Source organism: Schistocerca piceifrons, chromosome 4 (assembly GCF_021461385.2).
Source record: "Schistocerca piceifrons isolate TAMUIC-IGC-003096 chromosome 4, iqSchPice1.1, whole genome shotgun sequence".
Lineage (NCBI taxonomy): Eukaryota > Metazoa > Arthropoda > Insecta > Orthoptera > Acrididae > Schistocerca > Schistocerca piceifrons.
The window spans coordinates 154,854,937-154,874,848 of record NC_060141.1 but is presented as its reverse complement, the minus strand read 5'-3'; the positions used below and the strand labels follow the sequence as shown (position 1 = coordinate 154,874,848).

General features: G+C 45.6%; 1 protein-coding gene across 1 annotated transcript in view; it reads right to left on the bottom strand.

Annotated features, from left to right (window-relative positions):
• The window catches only part of LOC124795688 (homeobox protein homothorax), a 1,001,790-nt gene that overhangs the window by 64,171 nt on the left and 917,707 nt on the right, over positions 1–19,912 (bottom strand). Inside the window, exon 12 of the mRNA XM_047259768.1 lies at positions 4,287–4,354. Within this exon, the coding sequence (XP_047115724.1) occupies positions 4,287–4,354 (68 nt within the window). The remainder of the gene's footprint in view (positions 1–4,286; positions 4,355–19,912) is intronic.

Here is a 19,912-nt window from a genome sequence, read left to right as displayed (position 1 = left end):
TTGGTCGGCGCTGGCCGCAGCGTACCGCCGCCCGTGGCGCCACTGCCGAGAATTGTCATTAGTTACGAGCGTCATCAACTCTGCTCGGAGATGTGACCACTCATTTCGTTATCCCCCATACACAATTAAACTTATTGTTTTCCAAGCACATTAATATATTAAATACCTTTTACTCGCCACTTGCAGAGAGTACCTAAAGAATCACGAGTGGTAACTGTGGTACCACTACCAGTACTTTACTATTTGGCTGACAGAGGGTCTGCTGGATTAGTCCGCTGTTGCTATAGCATAAATCGTGAAACAAAGCAACTTCATTGCTTGCGTTGTCGTGTAAATGAGGCACGTGTCATACGAATCACTTTCTTCCACCGTAAATTTCTACTCAGATGTACTGTCCATAGACCAAAGTAGACTACATTATGATGTGACAAAATAGCTAATTATTGGTGGTCAAGCGTCATTTACTGTAGTAATGAGTGTGTACAGATTAAGGAAGTGCGCCATTTGCGACTAAAACACTCTTTGCCTGCTCTGACCTAATTCCTTTCCTGATAATAACTCACACCAGCGTTTCTCCTAGTTGAATCTTGCCTAAGTTTCATTTTCATTTGACCCAGTTTGTCGTTTCTTTCTACTGGCCATGTTTCCTAACGACATGCTCTTTCGAATAACAAAAACATTAATGCTACGTTACATGTGGTAGGCATCAGATGACGACGGAGAATCAAGCCCAACGACTCCACTGATAATTACAACAGCTGCAGTGAGTAGTGCCCTAGTCTTTTTCAATTAATTAATACACAAACGCTGGTTACATCGTTGTTAAAAAGGTTTCATTACTGCAACACAATTCTACTTATCTTATTACTATCAATGCTTGTAACATATCCAACCTTAATAGTACTGTGTTCACTAATCCTAACTATGCCTAAGGCCGCTTAGTTTCACAAAAGGCAAGACATAACCTCTGCGATAAGGAGTTGGGGCTGTCATGTCAGAAATTACAGCGTCCTGTCTAACCTAAACTCATACCTACAGAGTTAATTAACAACTTAGCAACAATACATAATCATGCTAGAGCTTTCGAAAAATCCATACAAATTACAGTACAAACAATGAGCACGAAATAATTACAAAATTAAGTCACATTAAGCTGGAACTGTGGATTGTAATCTTCTATCGTGAATCTACACGTATTCTCCTGTGCTACTTTGTACAAAACTGATACAGTAAAAATTCAATACAAACAATTAACACGATGTTATTTACAAACTTAGGTCATACTTAAAACTCCAATTATGGGTACAGCAATCTGTCCCCAATCTAGAAAACTTCTCCTGCATCAATTTCCGAAAAATACAATAAATATTTGAATACAAGTAATAAGTATGTAATTATTTACAAAACTAGGTTATATTACAACTGGAACTGTGAGGCTACAACCTTTGACGCTAAATCTACGGCTCTTATCCTATTTGGCGGAAAATTAATACAGTTAAAAATTACAACCATTATGAGACTGCAATTATTCATAGTACTGGATTACTTCGACTGGAACTGTGATAAAACATACTTGGGCCCTAAATCTATAAGACTTCCCTTACATTATTTTCCAAATGGCAATGGAGCCTCCTACAGAAAACTACTTTGGACCTGTTATTGTTTGCAAACTATCCATCGCACGTAGTCTTTCATTAAAACTTCCTGTAATGCCGCAAATCTGAATGAACCAGTAACGTGATAAAACGTTTCACAAGCGCATGTTAACGATGTTCATTTTCATTTCAAATTACTATTGTGTACCACACAGTCGTAAAAGCTGTCCCACATTCCGAAGTGTAGAAAATTTAATAGGCTGCTGATTTCTGTGGCCAATGACGTGTAGTGTGGTCGTTCTTTTCTGATTGCAGCGTATTGCGAACGTGCCAAAAGCATAAACATCCTGCTCGTAGAAAGCGTCGGGCAGACGGTTGCTGAGTGAATTTTCTGCGCTTTTCGTCTTCTGCGTGGCAGTCACGGCTGTCCAGCGGCAGAAACTGCAGCGTGGAGTTAGAACTGCACGGACTTCAGTACGGGAGGTCCGGGGTGATAAAACGATTGCTGGCGGAGCTGTAATGGGACGGACGGGTCGCGGGTTCGCATGGCCGCCGCGGGGGTACTTGGCGCGCCATCAGCGTCCTTTGTCTCTGCCTTCATTAGCGGTCCTAACCCCGTACCCAACCCCACCTCACTACCTCCTCCCCCCCCCCCACCCTCGCCACACTGCTCCTCCATCGTTAAGGCGAGTCGCCAGCGAACTCTGTGAGACTAGCGGGCCGAGACACGCTTAACGACAAGCACGCACCTCTGAATCCCGACGTCTAACTCACCTGGATGCTTTCGCTTTCTAACCAAGCGCCTGTGCTGAAAATACTCTGCACTTTACCTGTTTACCAGCCACGAGTACCATGTTGAATGAGATAAATCAATCTAGGAATGTTACTTTTCCCATTTTCATCATAGCAATTATCTTGTTTCGTTTTTAAATTAAGTTTCGACTACTCAGCAACATAAAAATTGTTTACAGAATTATTTGACGTCGTAACAGCAGCGTGTTGGATGCATATTTTATACTGCTTAGGGAGTCTTCTGGAAGAGGTAGAATGTGAAAATCAAGATTCTCCTTAACTTCTTAAATTTCTCCTTTAATATCGATTTAGTTCCATTTACTTCATACCTTTTAATAATCTGATTGTAGTATGTGTTAGTTTCTTGTCCTTTCGAGATTGCTTAGCAAAATAAAATGTCCTGAACTTTCGCACTTATTCGTGGGTGTATTCTGTCCATCACAGCTCAGTACTAAGTAATCACAGACTTCAATGGCAATGAAGAGTAGCAACAGCAATGATAAACGTTCTCCATACTACACTGTTAGCTCGTTTCGGAAAGGAGACTGCTTTCTTTGAGCAAGTAGTCAAGCTTCTCCCAAAGTAAAACTTAGAGGAAAACGCGAGTTAAACATTTTACTATTTAAAGTGGAACAGCGAGTTTTGTAGTTCTGTTTTCCGCGTACAAAGTTCAAGTGCAATTTTCGTTCGTTTGAAAGAAAAGTGAATAAGATTACGGTGCAGCAGATTGTAACCATTCCTAGACATACTATAATCTAAATATTCGCTAGAGTTGCTACCGCCATCGCTCCATCATTTTCTGGAAAACGCAAGACAATTTAAACTAAAAATTATGGAAACTACTATTTGAACAAATTGTCACAGATTTCAAATCAAGTGTTCCGTATTTCTTGTTATCTATATTTTTCTTCATTCATGTTGATACCGACGTTCACTCTCTGCGTCCTTTCTTCTCATCGATTTCTACACTTCCATAGTTTTGTTATTTTTACTCCAGATGTCGTAGATTCCATCACTTTTGGTTCTTCAAGTACTACGTAAATTTCTTCTGAAGTCTTCCATTTCACTTTATTTATCTTCTGTAAGCCTTCTATAGCACTGCTGTTTAAGTCAATTTGTTCCCGACCTGAATACACTTCTCCAACGGGCAACATGCAATACCTTCATCCCATCTTCGTAGTTGCGGTTTGCTGGCTCGCTTTATTCTGTAAAAGGATAACTGCGCGCCGCACTGCATTCTACGAATAAAGGTAACGCTAAGCACTAATCAGTAAGAAGGGAAAAGTATTTGGGAAAGAGAGAAGAGCCAGCAACGAAGGGACTTCCCAAGGTTACATCCTTCGGAGAGAGATTTCTTGTATCTATAAATTCCGAAATTAATTTAAATAACAGTAAATTTTTTGATGGAAGAGCATGGGTGGGTTGCGTTTCGTTCTCATGCAAGATTATTGCTGCAGCTATACACTAATTAGGATTTTTTAAGTAACAAATTGTAATGAATGGATCAAACTGTCAAAAAGCGCTTTCCACCTGCCGTCGCAGGGGCGACTGTTTGACGGGCGCGCCGCGCTCTTACGGAGCAGAGCGAGGACGCGGGCAAACAGTCGCCCCCAGCGGGGCAGGCGACAGAAGCAGTGAGTCTACTGTACGCTACGCGCAGTGAGCCAGTAAGTAGAGCCTCCAGAGAGGGAGGGCCACGAGTGTGAGGACTACGGCGCGGCGCCGGCGGCCGGGGCAACGGCCGGCCGGCAGTATTCCAGGGCGGACTTACCCGCCCGGTTGGATTGGTCTATCATTGGCTGCACAATGCGACGGCGGGCGTTGATGAACCTTGGGAAGAGAAGAGAAAGAAGAGAGTGGGTTAGGACCCGAGATATGGAAGGTAGACTAGCGACTTACCGCTCACGCCCGCTCTGTTTGATTGGTCTATGAGCGGCTGCACGATCCTCCGTCTCGCGTTGATGAACCTGGGAAAAAACAGGAAAAAGACCGCCGCCATCAGACCAGGCTCCAATCAGAAAGACGCCAGCAAAATAGCTGGCTGCTTTCCCTCCAACCTGTAAGTGAGACTTGCAGGACACACAAGCACACATCCCAACACACACACACACACACACACACACACACCACACAAGTATGACACACTCACTGTCGCATAGGTTCCGGCAATCTAGCTACAGTACAGTTCTGGTGATAAGTGCACTTCTCAGGTTGATTCATACGTGGACATATCGTTGTTTTATTTTTACCTTGATCAACTGTAACAGAATTTTTCTAAATGACGATGAATAGTTATTTGTAGTAGTAATAATTAGGCCATCTGCGGAAACGCGTGGTTTTCTCGGCTTAGTAAAGGAAGTTTTGTGTTTGCGGAACGCTGGAGTCTACAGAATACTGTATATCAATATGGCAAAACCTACACTGGTCGGACCATATTCATAATACACGAGAACTAGGTGGAACATGATAGCCAGTCTCACATTCCACAGCCTAGTAAGTCAGCAACAGGTGAGTATTGTATCTCCACGCGACATTCTACAGATTAATCTGTCACGAAACTCATGACCACGACCGTGACGAGATACTTTCGGGATTCAACTATTAAGGAATTTGTGGGAATACGTTTGGTGGAAGATCCTAATAACTGTGATGACTCCTTTCAATTGCATGAGTTGGACCCAGTAAACTCCTTAATTTCTTCACAAAGACAAACTTTTTACGCCTGATGCTACTACGCCTTGCAACAGTTCATTTTATTAGTTGAATTTTATCACGAAATAAATTCGCTGAATGCGAGTACTTGGCTTCAGCTGTGCTAGGTATAGATCTACTACCTGTTGGTACAATTTGTGCTGAAGCGGGACTCGAACCCGGATTTCACGCTTATCGCGCACGCATCCCGCACCGATCTAAAGTTCCACATGGCACACTGTCTACACTCCCATATCACAGTTATCACTAAATGATTGCTGTTTTACTCTGTAGGTAGTACATCTACACCTAACCGAGATGAGGGCAAGTTATTCGCATTTCGCGAAATTCTGAAATACAACGTAATTTCGGAGGACCGGCTGTCGTCATCAATGGTTCAAATGGCTCTGAGCCCTATGGGACTTAACATCTGAGGTCATCAATCCCGTAGAACTTAGAACTACTTAAACCTAAGGGCATCACACACATCCATGTCCGACGCAGGATTCGAACTTGGGACCGTAGCGGTCGCGCGGTTCCAAACTGAAGCTGTCATCAATGTCTGTTCATCCAGACCAGCAAGTAAACATCAAATTTCACTGCGCGGGCTCGCAATTCGACACAGGACGTGCATGCCACATTAGCGTAACGCATGATCTGCGTGCCTAAGATGGATCTATGTTCGACAGAAGGTGCTTAACTCAAACAAGAGCGACAAACATGCACAACCGCTCCAGTTTTTGGTAAAAACTTCTCCATGTACACCAACAATCGCCATGTAAAACTCACCGCAGATGGGTGCATAACTGCCAGGCGAATCATCGTTGCAAAATGACGTCGTCTTCGGAATTCAATCCGAAACTTTATGGAATACTCATTTGGCCAAAAAAATTTCAAGAATCACAATAACAACAATAATAATAATGGTAAAAGAACGTCACAGACTAGGTCCCTAGGACTAATCGACGCTAATCGACCACCGTGTCATGTTCTGCCAATGGCGTCATTTAGATGTTGTCTGGAGGCGCATGAGGTGGGTGCACCACCCTCATGGCCGATCCTTAAAGCTCCCCAATTCGCTTCATGAGGCTGAGGGCACGCGGTTCCGGTCCTCCTACGAAATAAAACTCTCTGGTAGTACCAGGAATCAAATTCTGGTCAACACAGCAGTCACACACACTGACCATCTAGCAAAAATGATAAATGTTTTCCTTAAAGCAGTATTAATTATTCATCTGTACCAATACATTTTCTGTGGAACTTAAGTAATTTAAGATTTCCTAAGTACACCGCAGTTTCGTACCGACTGTCATGAATGTGTCGTATGAGCCACTGAATCTATTAATCTATATTTCCAGTGTCATCTAAGACATCGCAGTTCAATTTACAGCCAAGTAAGTGGTAAGAAACTTATCATTAAATGGTGTTTTATCTACTGCCTTAGCAATGTTAGTCACATCTATTGACAATCGAAATGCCAGAGGGTAGTCTTTGGACCAAACGAGACTTCCTCGTGTTCTAGAAGGAAGAGGTGGTGGAGGAGGGAAAAAGAGGGGGGATAGCAGGCGCCTGGGAAGACGGAGGGGATGGTGGGGGGATTGGAGGGTGGGGGGAGGGTGAGAAGGGAACCTGTCACTTCGCATCGGCGTCGCGACGCAACTAACGCGCGCCGACACCGGAAATGATTGGGTTTTCAGGCGACTGATCGTCCGAGCGCCCTGCGCCGCTAAGGAGCAGCGGAAATACTTGTGTGGCTGTCCCCCAGGAGGCGGGGAATGAAGCTTCATCTGGAGAGCTGGAATGAGCGAACGCAGCGCGGCCGCCACGCAACACTTCCAGCAGTATTACGGCACCACTCTACCTTCCGTTCCTTAAAACATAAGCATATGTTTGTATGCTATTTCGGAAAAATGTAAGTTGGTATCAAGTATGTATATGGTGTCTACGATATTGTATATCACGTTATCTGCGTGAAAAAAAAAAATCACCTTTTAAATAGTCACTCGCTTCATAAACATGTAAAACAGCTTTGAAAAAATATATAGTTCTATGTGATTGTGTTACAATAGGAACATGGTTACGATACGAAAAGGACAAATAAAGCTCCCTGCATAGCCAAATAAGCTGTATGGCAACCAGAGTAACATTAATCAAAGCTCAAAAAATGAATGACGTAAAAAAAGAAAACAAAGTTAACACTGGCGTATACGCTGTCGTGGAAACTCATTCCACGTAGGGCCTTTTTCGGAAACTAGGCATGAAGATAAGACGGTCTCTTCTCTTTCCTTATTATAATTATGGCAGAAATTGCGTATTTGAGGTCTACTGATCTGATGTTTTTTCACACCAACTGACACCAAAGACATACATCATAAGCAGTGGCAATCTAACCAGAGGTTTTAGTCCGTGACAATGAACTATTGGTTGTTCTCATGACAACGTACCAAACTGGAGTATTAAAGTCACGCATTGTGCTCATTCCATAAGTGTTTTAGTTCCATATCCCATGCTATATACACTGCGCAAAGGAATTAAAGTGTCTCTTATTTTAAACTACGTCATTTTCCCCCGCTGCGACGCAGAAGTATGAAATTTGTTTATAAGGTACGTAAAGCCTTTCTCTGTATAGGTTCTAAGACATGGCACCCTGCGACGTTACTCTAAGGATCGGCGACACTTTAAACAGCAAGGTGTCGACACATGGGGAAAGAAAGGCCAGAAAATTCACAACAATACTGCCTAACGCCACTGTGGACGTGTCACACGATGGTAAGTTCGCCACCCCCTCCCCCTTAGTCACATCTCACACCTTCTCATGACGCTTCTGCACTTGAGGTCAGAACCACCACGGCCAGCGTTCAAATCACGCGGTTTTCGTACGGGTGGCTGGGGAAAACGTTTCATACACGCTGCCGCTCAGGACGATAGGAAAAGCGTCAGAAGGTGGCATAAGGGACGTTAATGGAACCGCCACTTCCCTTGTGGCGTTCATTTACACACATTGCACTATCAAGAACGATAGATTATAGTGCTATGTGCTACAGAACTATGTTCTTGGCAACCTTTGCCATTGCTGATCCACCGAACGACTCAACCGTTCTCTAAGGACATCCCGTGGCTGCAACCCCATTGAGTCCACTGACCGATTTGTAGGCGCCTGCAAGCACGCAACCCCTTCGACACCACACAGATTATTCACACCCGCAAGCAAGTGCTTGATCAGCAATGTAGTGCTACTCAGCCATAGGGTATCGAGTGTTGCCTGCCCACAGGCATATAGGGACCGCTCGAGGGTTGTCCCTGTACAGATACATTTTTAAAGAGCTCAGCACAAATGTGCAGGTTGCTCCAAGGTTATTGCTGATCTGGGGAGTCTTAGAGGGATCTTTTGCCATTTTATTTATGCTTGTGTCAATGCCGCGCCCACCTGTGATCAAGCCACCAGAGGGAACGAAACAGGAGGACTGAAGAACCTTAAACACTCTCTGCTGCTTTGGATCACGTTCAAATTTCGTCGAGTGGCTTCGAACGGTCCGTGATGGTTCCATTCTGTATTCCAGAGCAAAAATTACAAAAATGGCTCTAAGCACTATGTGGCTTAACATCTCTGGTCATCAGTCCCCTAGACTTAGAACTACTTAAATCTAAGGATATAACACACTTAAACGTAAGGACATCACACACATCCATGCCCGAGGCAGGATTCGAACCTGCGACCGTAGAAGCAGCGCGGTTCCAGACTGAAGTGCCTAGAATCACTCGGCCACAGCGGCCGGAGCAAAAATTACAGTCGGAGTACATTCCATAGGGGTCAGATCACGTTTAATGGTGTTTTAGCCCCACGATGTCCTTACAGAAGGGTTAAATGGTCCGCAGAGTGTCAGGAGTGGCAAAGGCTGTCAAGAACGTTGTTCCGTTGCACACCGGACTATAAACTGTCGTATTTACCCGCCAAATGTTTATAGCTGAGCGCCACAAGAGAAGGGGTGGTTTCATTGAGCTCTTTATGCCATCCCCTGTGGCCTTTCCGAGTCGATTCTGAGCGGCGCTGTGAAACGTTTTCTCGTCCACCCGTAGGAAAACCGCTTGATTTGAACTCTGGCCGTCGTGATTCTGACCTCAATTGCAGAGGCGTCAGGAGAAGAGGTGACATACGGTTAAGGAGGGGGGGGAGGAAAGGGGGGGCTTTGACGACCTTCTCATCACGTGACACATCTACGATGGCGTCGGGCAGGACTGTGAAATTTGGTGCCAGTGTGAAATCATTAACCCGGAAGCGTCGCTGATCCCGAAGGCAACGTCGCACGTCTCCACGATTTTGCCCAATTACACACGCAGGTAGTAGGCACCTTTGAGTCAAATTTCACTCTTCTCCGCCGCAGTGGGGGAAGTGATGGTATTTAAAAAATTGAGCCTTTAATTCTCTTGTGCAGTGTACAGAATGGTACATTAAGTGAACAATTCGTAAAGTAGCTGCCAGTGATACATCCCAGACAAGGTAGTAAAAGAAGGAAGATTAACGTACCGTCGACGATGAGGGCAATAGAAACGGAGCATAAGCTAGGATTCGGGAAGTAAATCGGCCTTGAGTGGAATCACAGAAAATCTAACTCTGAATGGGTGGACAAGAATTTGAACCGCCGTACTCCCGAACACAAATACAATGTCTTTCCACTGCGCCAACTCGCTCGGTGAACGAGGAAGTGTCGAAAATATTTGTTCGACGGCTGACTTGTCGATGATGTCCACGACGAGCAAAACTAGAAGATCAGACTTTACGCACAAGCGAGAAATCAGGCTGAAATGCCTACGCGCTGGTGAAGTTAGGCGTACGTTCGGCAGCGGCCCTTTTCCGGGCTCTTGGCGCGCTGCGGCAAGGCCTCAGGCAATTCTACGCACCATTGGGGCGGGCAGCCGCAGGTATTCCATTAAAGTTTGAAAGTATTCGGCGCCACGGAGGCGCGGCAGAGACTGCGCGAGACAATACGCCCCCGCTGCCAGCCTTCCCAGACGCGCGGGATCACTCCCCCCTGCGCCGTAGATCGAAGCTAACGCTGATATAAAGCCGCGACCCCTCCGCTTCCAGCTGCTAAAAAGAGGATGACATTGCATTCTTCCTTCAGTTGCTCGTTTTTTATTAATGTTACATAAAAATTTGCCATGGGTGCCCGTAATAGCCTCGACGGGAATTGCTGCGTAATGGTTCTCAGGGGGGATAAAACCGCACGGGATAAAATGATCCTCAAGACTTTATGTGCTAGCACCGAGGCGGAGGAGCGGAGGACAGCGAGAGAACAGAGAAAGGGAGAGGAAGAGACCGCCGCACGGAGCGGATCAGCACGTGGGAGAATCGACAGTCCTTACGCGGTGGCCGTTAAGTGATTGCGTGCGGCGGCGGGTGTTAAGAGGGACTGCGGTGAGTCACCCACGTCGGAATTCTGACAGCCGAAAGGATGCTGTCCGGAAATGTGCTCAACGACGAAATGCGTCAATAGCGTCTACAACTGCATCTTGACGCGTGAGTGTGACTCAAAGTAGGATGTGGTTCTGAATCTGACAAATCACGTGAGTAACAAATCTACAGAGCCAAGGCCTTCCTCGTAAACGTTTGCTGCAACGGTAACTTCCGCGAGTATTTTGGATATCTAGAATTCAACTGCACTGCTTCAAATGAAGTTATTTTGTATTATAGGTAAGAACTATTTTTTGTAATACATATAAGCTCACTTACAATTCATCCATTAGCATTCCATAAACTACTCATTGACTCACTCCTTGACCTAGTAGCTGTGGCTCGCATGCAGCTACGGAAACTTATAAATAAATTTGAAGTAATGGAAGATAAAAAAATATATAGGTCGCCTGAAGATGATTTTTTGATCTGAACTAGTTTCTACGCTAAACAAAACACCCTTGCAAAAGTTTTTTGGTTAATATTTCCGTTCTTCAAAGATATTACCTACTTCGAGCGAAAGAAATATTCCATTATCATCAATATGCAATAATTATGGAGACGTAATGCAACGTTTCAAAATGCGTAATGTCAAAGAGAGTACAATTTTCAGGAGTAGTGAAAACCTTATACCGTAAAAAGTATTTCAAATTTTACACAAAATAGTCTGGTAGGACTGGTGATAAAAATTTCTTTAGTGCAAGGCATATTCGTTTTCTTTTTTTTTTTTTTTTGCTTTTTAAGATATGAGGACTTTTGTGTGATGGACAAAATGCTGTGGTCTTTCTATGATTTCTCCGTTATTTGTCTTCTCCTTGCATAATTCAGGTCCTCTGCAGCTGTCACGGCTCCACACACTCTTTACGTCTGCCTTCCGTATGACGTAATACATAAAACTAATACCACCTCGTCACTTAAAAGTTTTCACTTCAGTCCACCAGTGATACATTGGGGCCTACATTGTTAATAAAATAAAATGATAGATCTCGAGCAGTTTTATTCATTCATACAACAGAACAAAATGCTATTTGCTGCATTTGCTAAAACTGAAATCTCTTTCTGAAGGTTTAAAATGCGTTTTGACGGGATCTGACTGTAGCAGTGTGTAGAGCAGATCAAAAAATAAAAGATTTCTTATGAAACTCAGTTTTGTCCACCAGTGGACATTAAGCGTTATCAAAAGTTGCTCTTGTAAAAGGGTACTTTGAGGTTTTCCATCTTTGCTAGTGACAGTATGACTACGAAGACTGATTGATACCATGTACATTAATCTACAGCATAAACATAGCACACATTAATCGTGGCTAATTTTCTTGTATGTATCTGTTGTTATGGTGTCTCAATATATCAGTTCTACTTTGACAAATCTGCAGTGGAGTGTGGTAACGGCATATAAGGGATTATGCAGTTCCTGAAAGCCGCCTTAAATGGAAAAAAGATCGGTTGCGCAGTGACAGCAATCTGCAGCGAAAAGGCACAGTCTATTACTGAAAGAAGTCATACCGACGAGAAATGGTAAAACTACTGTTCGTGTCCACATACACAGAACAAAGTAGGAAAAATAATCCTGGCGAAGATGGTAAGTGCTGTAGGTACGAAGGAAACTGTACGATTCCATTTTAGTAATCTTCGCTGAATGATTATGCGTTGAAGGGAAACTTTTCAAATAAAGAAATTTTCTAAAAATATCAAAGTAATACCTAGACGGGCTTTTCCGTGCTACAGTTATATGTGGACGTGTATGCAATTCCAGCAAGGCCTATGCGGCCATCCAGAAGCCAGACCTCTGTCCTTTCCCAGAATGATTCCTGTGTGTAACCTGCTATCAGTCCAGTACTGATTAATGCCGTATCGGGGCAGCATGCCATACCCAGTTTTCGTCGATAAGATGTCCAACACTCGAAAGAAAACTTTACAGACAGTGGGACGAAAATTGGATGCACTGCCCCAATAACAGTGGAAACCAAGTGCTGAATTGTCTACAAGGCATTGTCAGCTCTAAAAGTTCAATGCAATGTTGTAAAACACCAGCGTTCTACGCAAATCAGTTTAAAATACTTCCGCTAGTGAGCGCGCGTCTTACGATGTACTGTGGCGGGCACTATTCGGAGGCGCAGCGACGTGGAGGCCAGACGAGTTGTGACTCAGAGCTCGTGTCTAATGGGACAAAAGACATTACAGCCGGCGGGGGAGATAGAGAACTGATACAGCGGGCGAGGAAATGAGGCGTGAACCGGGCCGCGCTCGGGGGCTGCGACCCCCGCGTCGAATTATGCACGGCGTCGCCGTCGCCGGCATCGCGGCGTCGCTCTGCGTTGAGTGACGCGCGGAGCGCCGCGGCGCGTGAAATGCGTCACGCGCTGACGTGGTGGCCAGCTGTCGCCGCTGCTGCTGCTGCTGCTACTGCTACTGCTGCTGCTGCTGTCTGGCCCGCTGTCCGGGACGCAGCCTCATGAATTTATAGCGCAAGGTGTTGCCCTGTCCCCACTACGCTCTTGACACAGTCTCACGTGATTTAGGTAAGTGCTGTACCAGACCGTCTACATAAAGAGCACTTGGTTAGATCGTTGTATGTTTTGAGACCTATAGTGCTGTTTCGTGACCGTAGAAAATGTTAATAATATTAATTACACGTCAGATTATAAATTGTCAGTAATTAGAATTACATGGTAGATCATAAAAAGAAGTAGATAAGGGCTTTCAGAAGGGTGACAAACAGGATGACATAACAAGTCTGTTGTTCTCAGAGTCTGATCAAACACCCCAGTGGGGATAATTCTTGACGGTTCGCCAAGACAAGAAGGGTTGAGATCACAGGCGTCAGTGGTAACCTCAGGACGCACGCAATGGAGGAATTTCTAATGGCAGTTAGAATGGTAGTCAAACATTAACACTATCACATTCCGAAGAAAATTCCAAGGGAATATAATATTCCCGACAGATAATGCTAAAATAAATGTAGAAATTGATAACATCTCTGAAAGGCGCAGTAATTCGAGTAGCTGGGCGTCAGTGAAGATCCTCAGCAGCACCTGATGGAGAAATAGCACTTCAACTGCAAGATGACGGTGGACACACGGACTGCAAGCTAAGTAGTGTTCATCGGAACAGCACTGAACGGAAACTCCCTGTCTCTGTCTCAAAGAACTAAGTTAGAGGAATTTCAGTGAATAGCAGGAACAGGTTACTGACTGGTTCTTGTCTCTTGTACTATAAGCCAAGTGGACCCTGACTGGTAGTGAATTATTTGAAAATGTTGAAGATTTATGATTTAGGCCAAGTGGCCAGTCATTATCAGACCGAGTGGCAGTGAAAGCACTCTTCCCCGATAAGGATCCTTCCTAGTTATTATTGAAGCATCTGACATTATTTGGTCGGACACTCAATAAACAAATTGATTGGTCAGAACAATAAAAAAAATTGACTGGAAGTAATAACCTGCTGCTTCAGCAGTTCAATCCTGCCAACTCTACGAGAATTACCAACCTGTTTAACCGAACACTCTTCCCAGCTAAAGAGGGCTCCACTCTCTCTCATCACCATTACAAAGGTTGACACAGAAGCTAATTAAACGCATATCGTTTATACAAAGGTGACTGATTACAAATAACTCGTGCTAGCGGTTCCAGAATATTAGAATACTGATCAAATGTGTGGGACCCATACGAAATAAGAGTAACAGGTGATACTGAACGTATACAGAGAAGGGCAGCACGGATGGTCACAGATTTGATATGTGGGAAAGTGTCACAGAAACACTGAAGGAACTGGACTGGAAGACTCTCAAAGACAGGCGTAAAGTATCCCGAGAAAGTCTACTAACAAAATTTGAAGAACCGGCTTTAAATGGTGACTCTAAGAATATGCCACAATTCCCTGTGTATCGCTCAAGAAGCAATCAAACAATCATCCTTCCCGCGCTCTAAACGTGAATGGAACGGGAAAGAACCCTACTAGTTGGTACAGTGACATGTAGCCTCTGCCATGCACCTCCAGGTGGTTTGCAGAGTATAGATGTAGAGGTTGATGTGGACCACGATATTACTGCGCCTGGATTCCAGCGGCCGCTATCAGAAACATGCAGTGACGATACACTAAACCAGTACATTGCTGACTGAGGAAATGGCCTCGCACTGTGAATAATTTCAAATCACTTGTGCATGTACTGTCAAGTGTTTCAGCGTCTCCTGCGAAATGTCACGATAAAAACTGACAATGAGCCAACCGAAGCGCCCTCACTCCGAAGTGCAATAATACTGTGGTCGGATAATGTTAGTACTTATCACAATAATAATTTCTTGACTGGTGTCGCGAACATAATCATCGGTTGCAGAGTCCTATGATCGTTTTTCTCTTTTACCAGCCTTACAACGCGTTTGAGGAAGTGCAGAGGGTGATTTAAAGAGCGCCAGCAACTCTAGACACAACTACTCCGAGAGGTGAATAGGGAAACAGGCATTTAAAAGCCTGTGCGGACAAAAGGAGCCCCCAGATGGAAGGCCGACATCGCGGGAGCGAAACAAAGAGCCCACGCGTGACCCCTTTGGGGACTTTTCCTTTTTTTGTCCTCTGTCTCTGTCTCTCTCCGTGTCGCAGGATCGCCTGAAAAGAGGACTCTGGCCTGGCGACGCGGGCGCCCGATGCCCCGAGAACAGAACTCGGCGCGGAGGGCGGCGCGCGCTGCTTTTGCGGGAGAAATTAGCCCCGCCTGGCGTCGCTGGCTTCCATTAGCCGGGGCGCGTCGCGTTGCGTGCGGCCGGCGCCTAATTGACTTAAGGCTGGGCGGAGCGGCCGAGGTGTCAATGGGGAGGCGTGGCGCGGCTCGGCGCGGCGTGCTTTACCTTTGTAATCCCCGCCGCCACGCCCACGCCTCGCCTCGCCTCGCCTCGTTATTTAGCCGGCCGCTCTCTGCAGCGCCTGCAATTACCGCCGCGGCACTAGCGGGCAACACCACTTGGCGCTACTTCTAGCCAAACAGTGGGTCAGATAGCACTAACAGGGGACACTGGGCATGTACACTGTACAAAGAAGGGCACCACGAATGCACAAAGCTTTGTCTGTACCCAGGGGGATGGTAAGCAATCTGAACTGGCAGAAGCAAACTATCTAGCAAAAGCCAACGTAGAAAGTTTCCACAACCAGTTTTAATTGAAGAGTACGAGAATACACAACAATCCTCTACGTATATATCCAGTAGCGGCCGCGAAGAGAAGATGGTATTAATTATAGATCACACCGAAGCGTTTATGAAATCATTCTTCCCACACTGAATACGCGAAAGAAACAGGAAGAAGTCTTCGTAAGTGGGGCATTGGGAAGTGCCCTCTGCCACGACGCTCTGAAGAGTAAACATACAGTGGTTAAGTAGTGTAAACTTATATTCTTCCCGAGCAGATGTGAGGAAAAGAAAGTGCTATGGAATCCGCCCGTAATGCCGAAATGATACAATGTAATGCAACACCTTTTTCTCTGAAAGCAGGTAGGTTTTATTCAGGATTCCAGTACATCGTTTTATACAGGCTACACTCTTTTGGCTGCAAAATACTATTTTTCAACGTAATCCCGGTTCAATGAAGCGGCCTTACGCCACCTCAGTGGGATGGCCTGTATGCCAGGAATGGTACCACTTTATTGGTCGACCTCGGAGCCGACGTCTTGCTACATCGCCGGCCGAAGTGGCCGTGCGGTTCTAGGCGCTGCAGTCTGGAACCGCGAGACCGCAACGGTCGCAGGTTCGAATCCTGCCTCGGGCATGGATGTGTGTGATGTCCTTAGGTTAGTTGGGTTTAAGTAGTTCTAAGTTCTAGGGGACTGATGACCTCAGAAGTTGAGTCCCATAGTGCTCAGAGCCATTTGAACCATTTTTTTCTTGCTGCATCAATAACCTCTCCGTCATCAACGTACTGCTTTCCGTGAAGAACATCCTTCATTGGGCCAGACGGATGGAAGTCGAAAGGTGAGAGATCCGAGCTGCAGGATGAATGAGGAAGAGTAGTCCAATGAAGTTTTCTGAGCTGTTCTCAGGTACGCAGAATTGTGCGAGTTCAGTTGTGCTGCGAGATGTGTGATCACTTCGAATGTTAGTGTCCGCACATTGGCAACTGAGTGCGAGCGGCCAGCAAGCGGGAGATCAGACAGGATTGCGCGGCGTTGATGACAGACACATCGTCCAACGACTCAGCGTGCTTTTTTTCACTGCCAAGTCTCCATAGACATTCCGCAACCGCCTATGAATATCTTGCATGCTCTGATCTTCCACCAAATAAACTTAATCACAGCTCCCTTCTTGGAACGCATCTCCGTTAAAGACGCCATTTCGAAAGCTACGTTCAGCAGCAGCACCTCTCGGAATTTCATGAAACTATAGGGGCTGAAACGGGAGTACTCTACGATGTCCCACAACAAAATTTTTTTCAAATGAAATAGACCGAGAAAAAAATGTATTGCATTACTTATTGAACGCTTCTCGAATTATGGCGTCAGACGGTGATGTGTTCATCAGGTGTTCAGATAATTTGAGGCGCTGCCAAGTACTGCATTCCTAGGATACTGTCTACCTCTCTATCTCTTCCTTCTCATTTCTCCCTCTCTCTCAAATCAGGACGTAGAGGAGTGACGAGCTACTACGAAGATCGCCTGATCATGACGTCTCGCCCTGACGACAATGTACCATGTCAAATACTACTTCCGAAGATATACCTGAGAATTCGCCTACAGATTATTTGTACATGACCAATATACTTGAGACTGTTCATTAACGATACGGCGCACCTATTCCGTATCACCTTAGCCGAATTTACTGTTGACGGGTACGTCAGAGAAGCAGAAACTGGAATGGCACCGCTTGTAATAGATTTGTTACATTTTGAAGCATTATAGACCTGGGTTTTCCTGGACATTTTCCGTGTACTAGTCACGTGTCACTTGCGTCAATAACCATCCCAAATGCCGGTACTCTGATCACTGTAACTACCGACATGAGCTTGTTGTTTTCTTCGGTGTTTGCCAAAAGTATTGCCAGCAGAAACGATAGGGCATCAGGATGTAATATCGTCCTTATACCGTTAATCTTCACATTATGGGCCGCGCGGGGTAGGCACGCGGTGTAGGGCGCCTTGCCACGGTTCGCGCGGCTGCTCCCGTCGGAGATTCGAGTCCGCCCTCGGGCATGGGTGTTCGAGTTGTCCTTAGCGTAAGTTAGTTTAAGTTAGACTCAGTAGTGTGCAAGCCTAGGGACCTATGACCTCAGCAGTTTGGTCCCACAGGAACTTCCCACAAATTTCAGTTTTTTACGCTATGGCGTTTAGGCTACACCAGATTCAGGGTTTATACCATTCCGTCATATGAACACCATTACTTGCTTATCTTAACACAGAGGACAGGTAACAAACGACATTCCCATGTCGCTTGTTACCTGTCCTCTGCAGACTAGAATACTTCTTCAAATCGTAGATCTCTCAAGGGTAGTCAACTCATAACTCATAACGTCTACTTTTGTCGGAACAAGCTTCTCGGTAATTGTGTTCCTTGACATTTGGAGACGAAACAACAAGTTAAATGTTTGATGATAAAGCTGTTACAACTTACAGGTTTACGTTTCATTAGATAGTTACTTCAGCAAAATGCGTCATATCATTGAAGCATCCTCAAGCTGGGATTTGAGGGGACGATGTGTTAGCAACGAATATCAGCAGGGGCCGTAGTAATCTCTAATTACACGATGCGACAACATGAACTACCTCCACTGTACTACACAGGGTAGTCAGAAACAGTCTGAAGAGTTGGTAAGGGTGTTACAGGATAGATGGTACTGGGAAATAATTGTTAAGAAAATAATTCGATACGCTGCACCATTTCCTCTTTAATTAACTTTGAAGTTAGTCAATTAATCCGTTGAATGCGCAAATTCCAGTGGCCCGCCAGATACAATTAGTCTCAGTTATCTTAGCGTCGATGACAGGGCACGATACTGCTCAGCCTTTGGCTACTGTTCGGTCCTTACTACCGTCCTCTGTCCAAGTTTTGTAAGGTTCCCTCTTTCGGTTTTAGGAAATCAAATGAAGAACACGTTTGGCGACTCCGTCTTTAACGGCTGCTTGAATTAGCGCGCACAATGGCCCAATTGGCGCAACGTATCCACGTATTTCTTAAAAATTACTTCTTAGCACGACCTACCCTGTAAGACCCTTACGTACTTTTCAGACTGTTCCTGACTTCTCTGTATACATAGCGCACAAGCAACTGAATTAGTTCTCCACTTCTAATGACTCAAGTGTTGAATTGGCCAACAGTTTTTTCCGGTTCGGTGAAGTGATGCTTTCCGAAGATTTATACTAGCGGTTTCGTATTCCAGCATGCAAATCGGGATCCCGGACGGTTTGGTGAGGCACGTGCGGGGAGGCGGCAGGCCGTCGGCGCCGCAGAAGGCGCGGCGCGGCGCGGCGCGGAAAGCAGAGTTGTCGGCCCCCGCTGGCTGCGCGCGTTAAAGAAGATATGCCGGGGCGCGCCGCGGGGCGTCTGGCCGTCACCCGCAGCTGACAGCGCAGCGGGGGCGGCGCCGGGGGCGGGGGCGGGGGCGCGCGCGTGGGCGGAGGCGGAGGAGCCGCCCCTTGAAACGCATCCGACGCAGGCGCTGCCGTCTGCAGGCCTTCCTCCTGACTTAACGCGCTCTGAACGACGCCGAGTGTAGCGTCTGGATGACTCTGTTAGGAAACCTCTCATCGCAAAACTCGTGTGGCATTAATGACGAGCAGACACGTAAACGTTATCCTGACTCAAGCCCGATGGTTTTTTTTTTTCAATAGTGTACAAACTGTCCAATCAAAAGTATCTAGACACCTATTGGAGGACATTAATATGGGATGTTCCATCCCCAGCCTACATAAAGGCTTAAACTCTGCTTCGGACACTTCCAGTGAGGGGTCTGAATGTCTGTCGAGGAGTGGTTGGCCGCTATTGCTCGACAGGCGAACCCAGCATTGTACACTGGGCTCTGGAGTGAAGTCGATATCCTAACTAGACCTAAATGTGTTACATCGGCTTCAGGGTGAGACTCTAGGCAGGTCAATCCATTTCGGCAACGTTACAGGCCACAAGAAACTGCCTCATAGATGCTGGTGCACGACAGGTTCTATTGTCATGCTGATACAAACCATCATCGTTTCCCAACTGTTCCTCTACTGTAAGCAATACACGCTGCTGTAAAATACGCTCATATGGCGTCCCAGTTTATAACACCTCAAGCATCCCTTGCATTGACAACTCTAATGTTTGGCTTGTGAAAAGATGCTGGCGTACTGTACCCCATTCTTTTTAGTTCTCTACGCTTAGCCATTGAGCTAGCTTAACTGCTGATGGCACTTTGCAACTCACGAGTGATTCC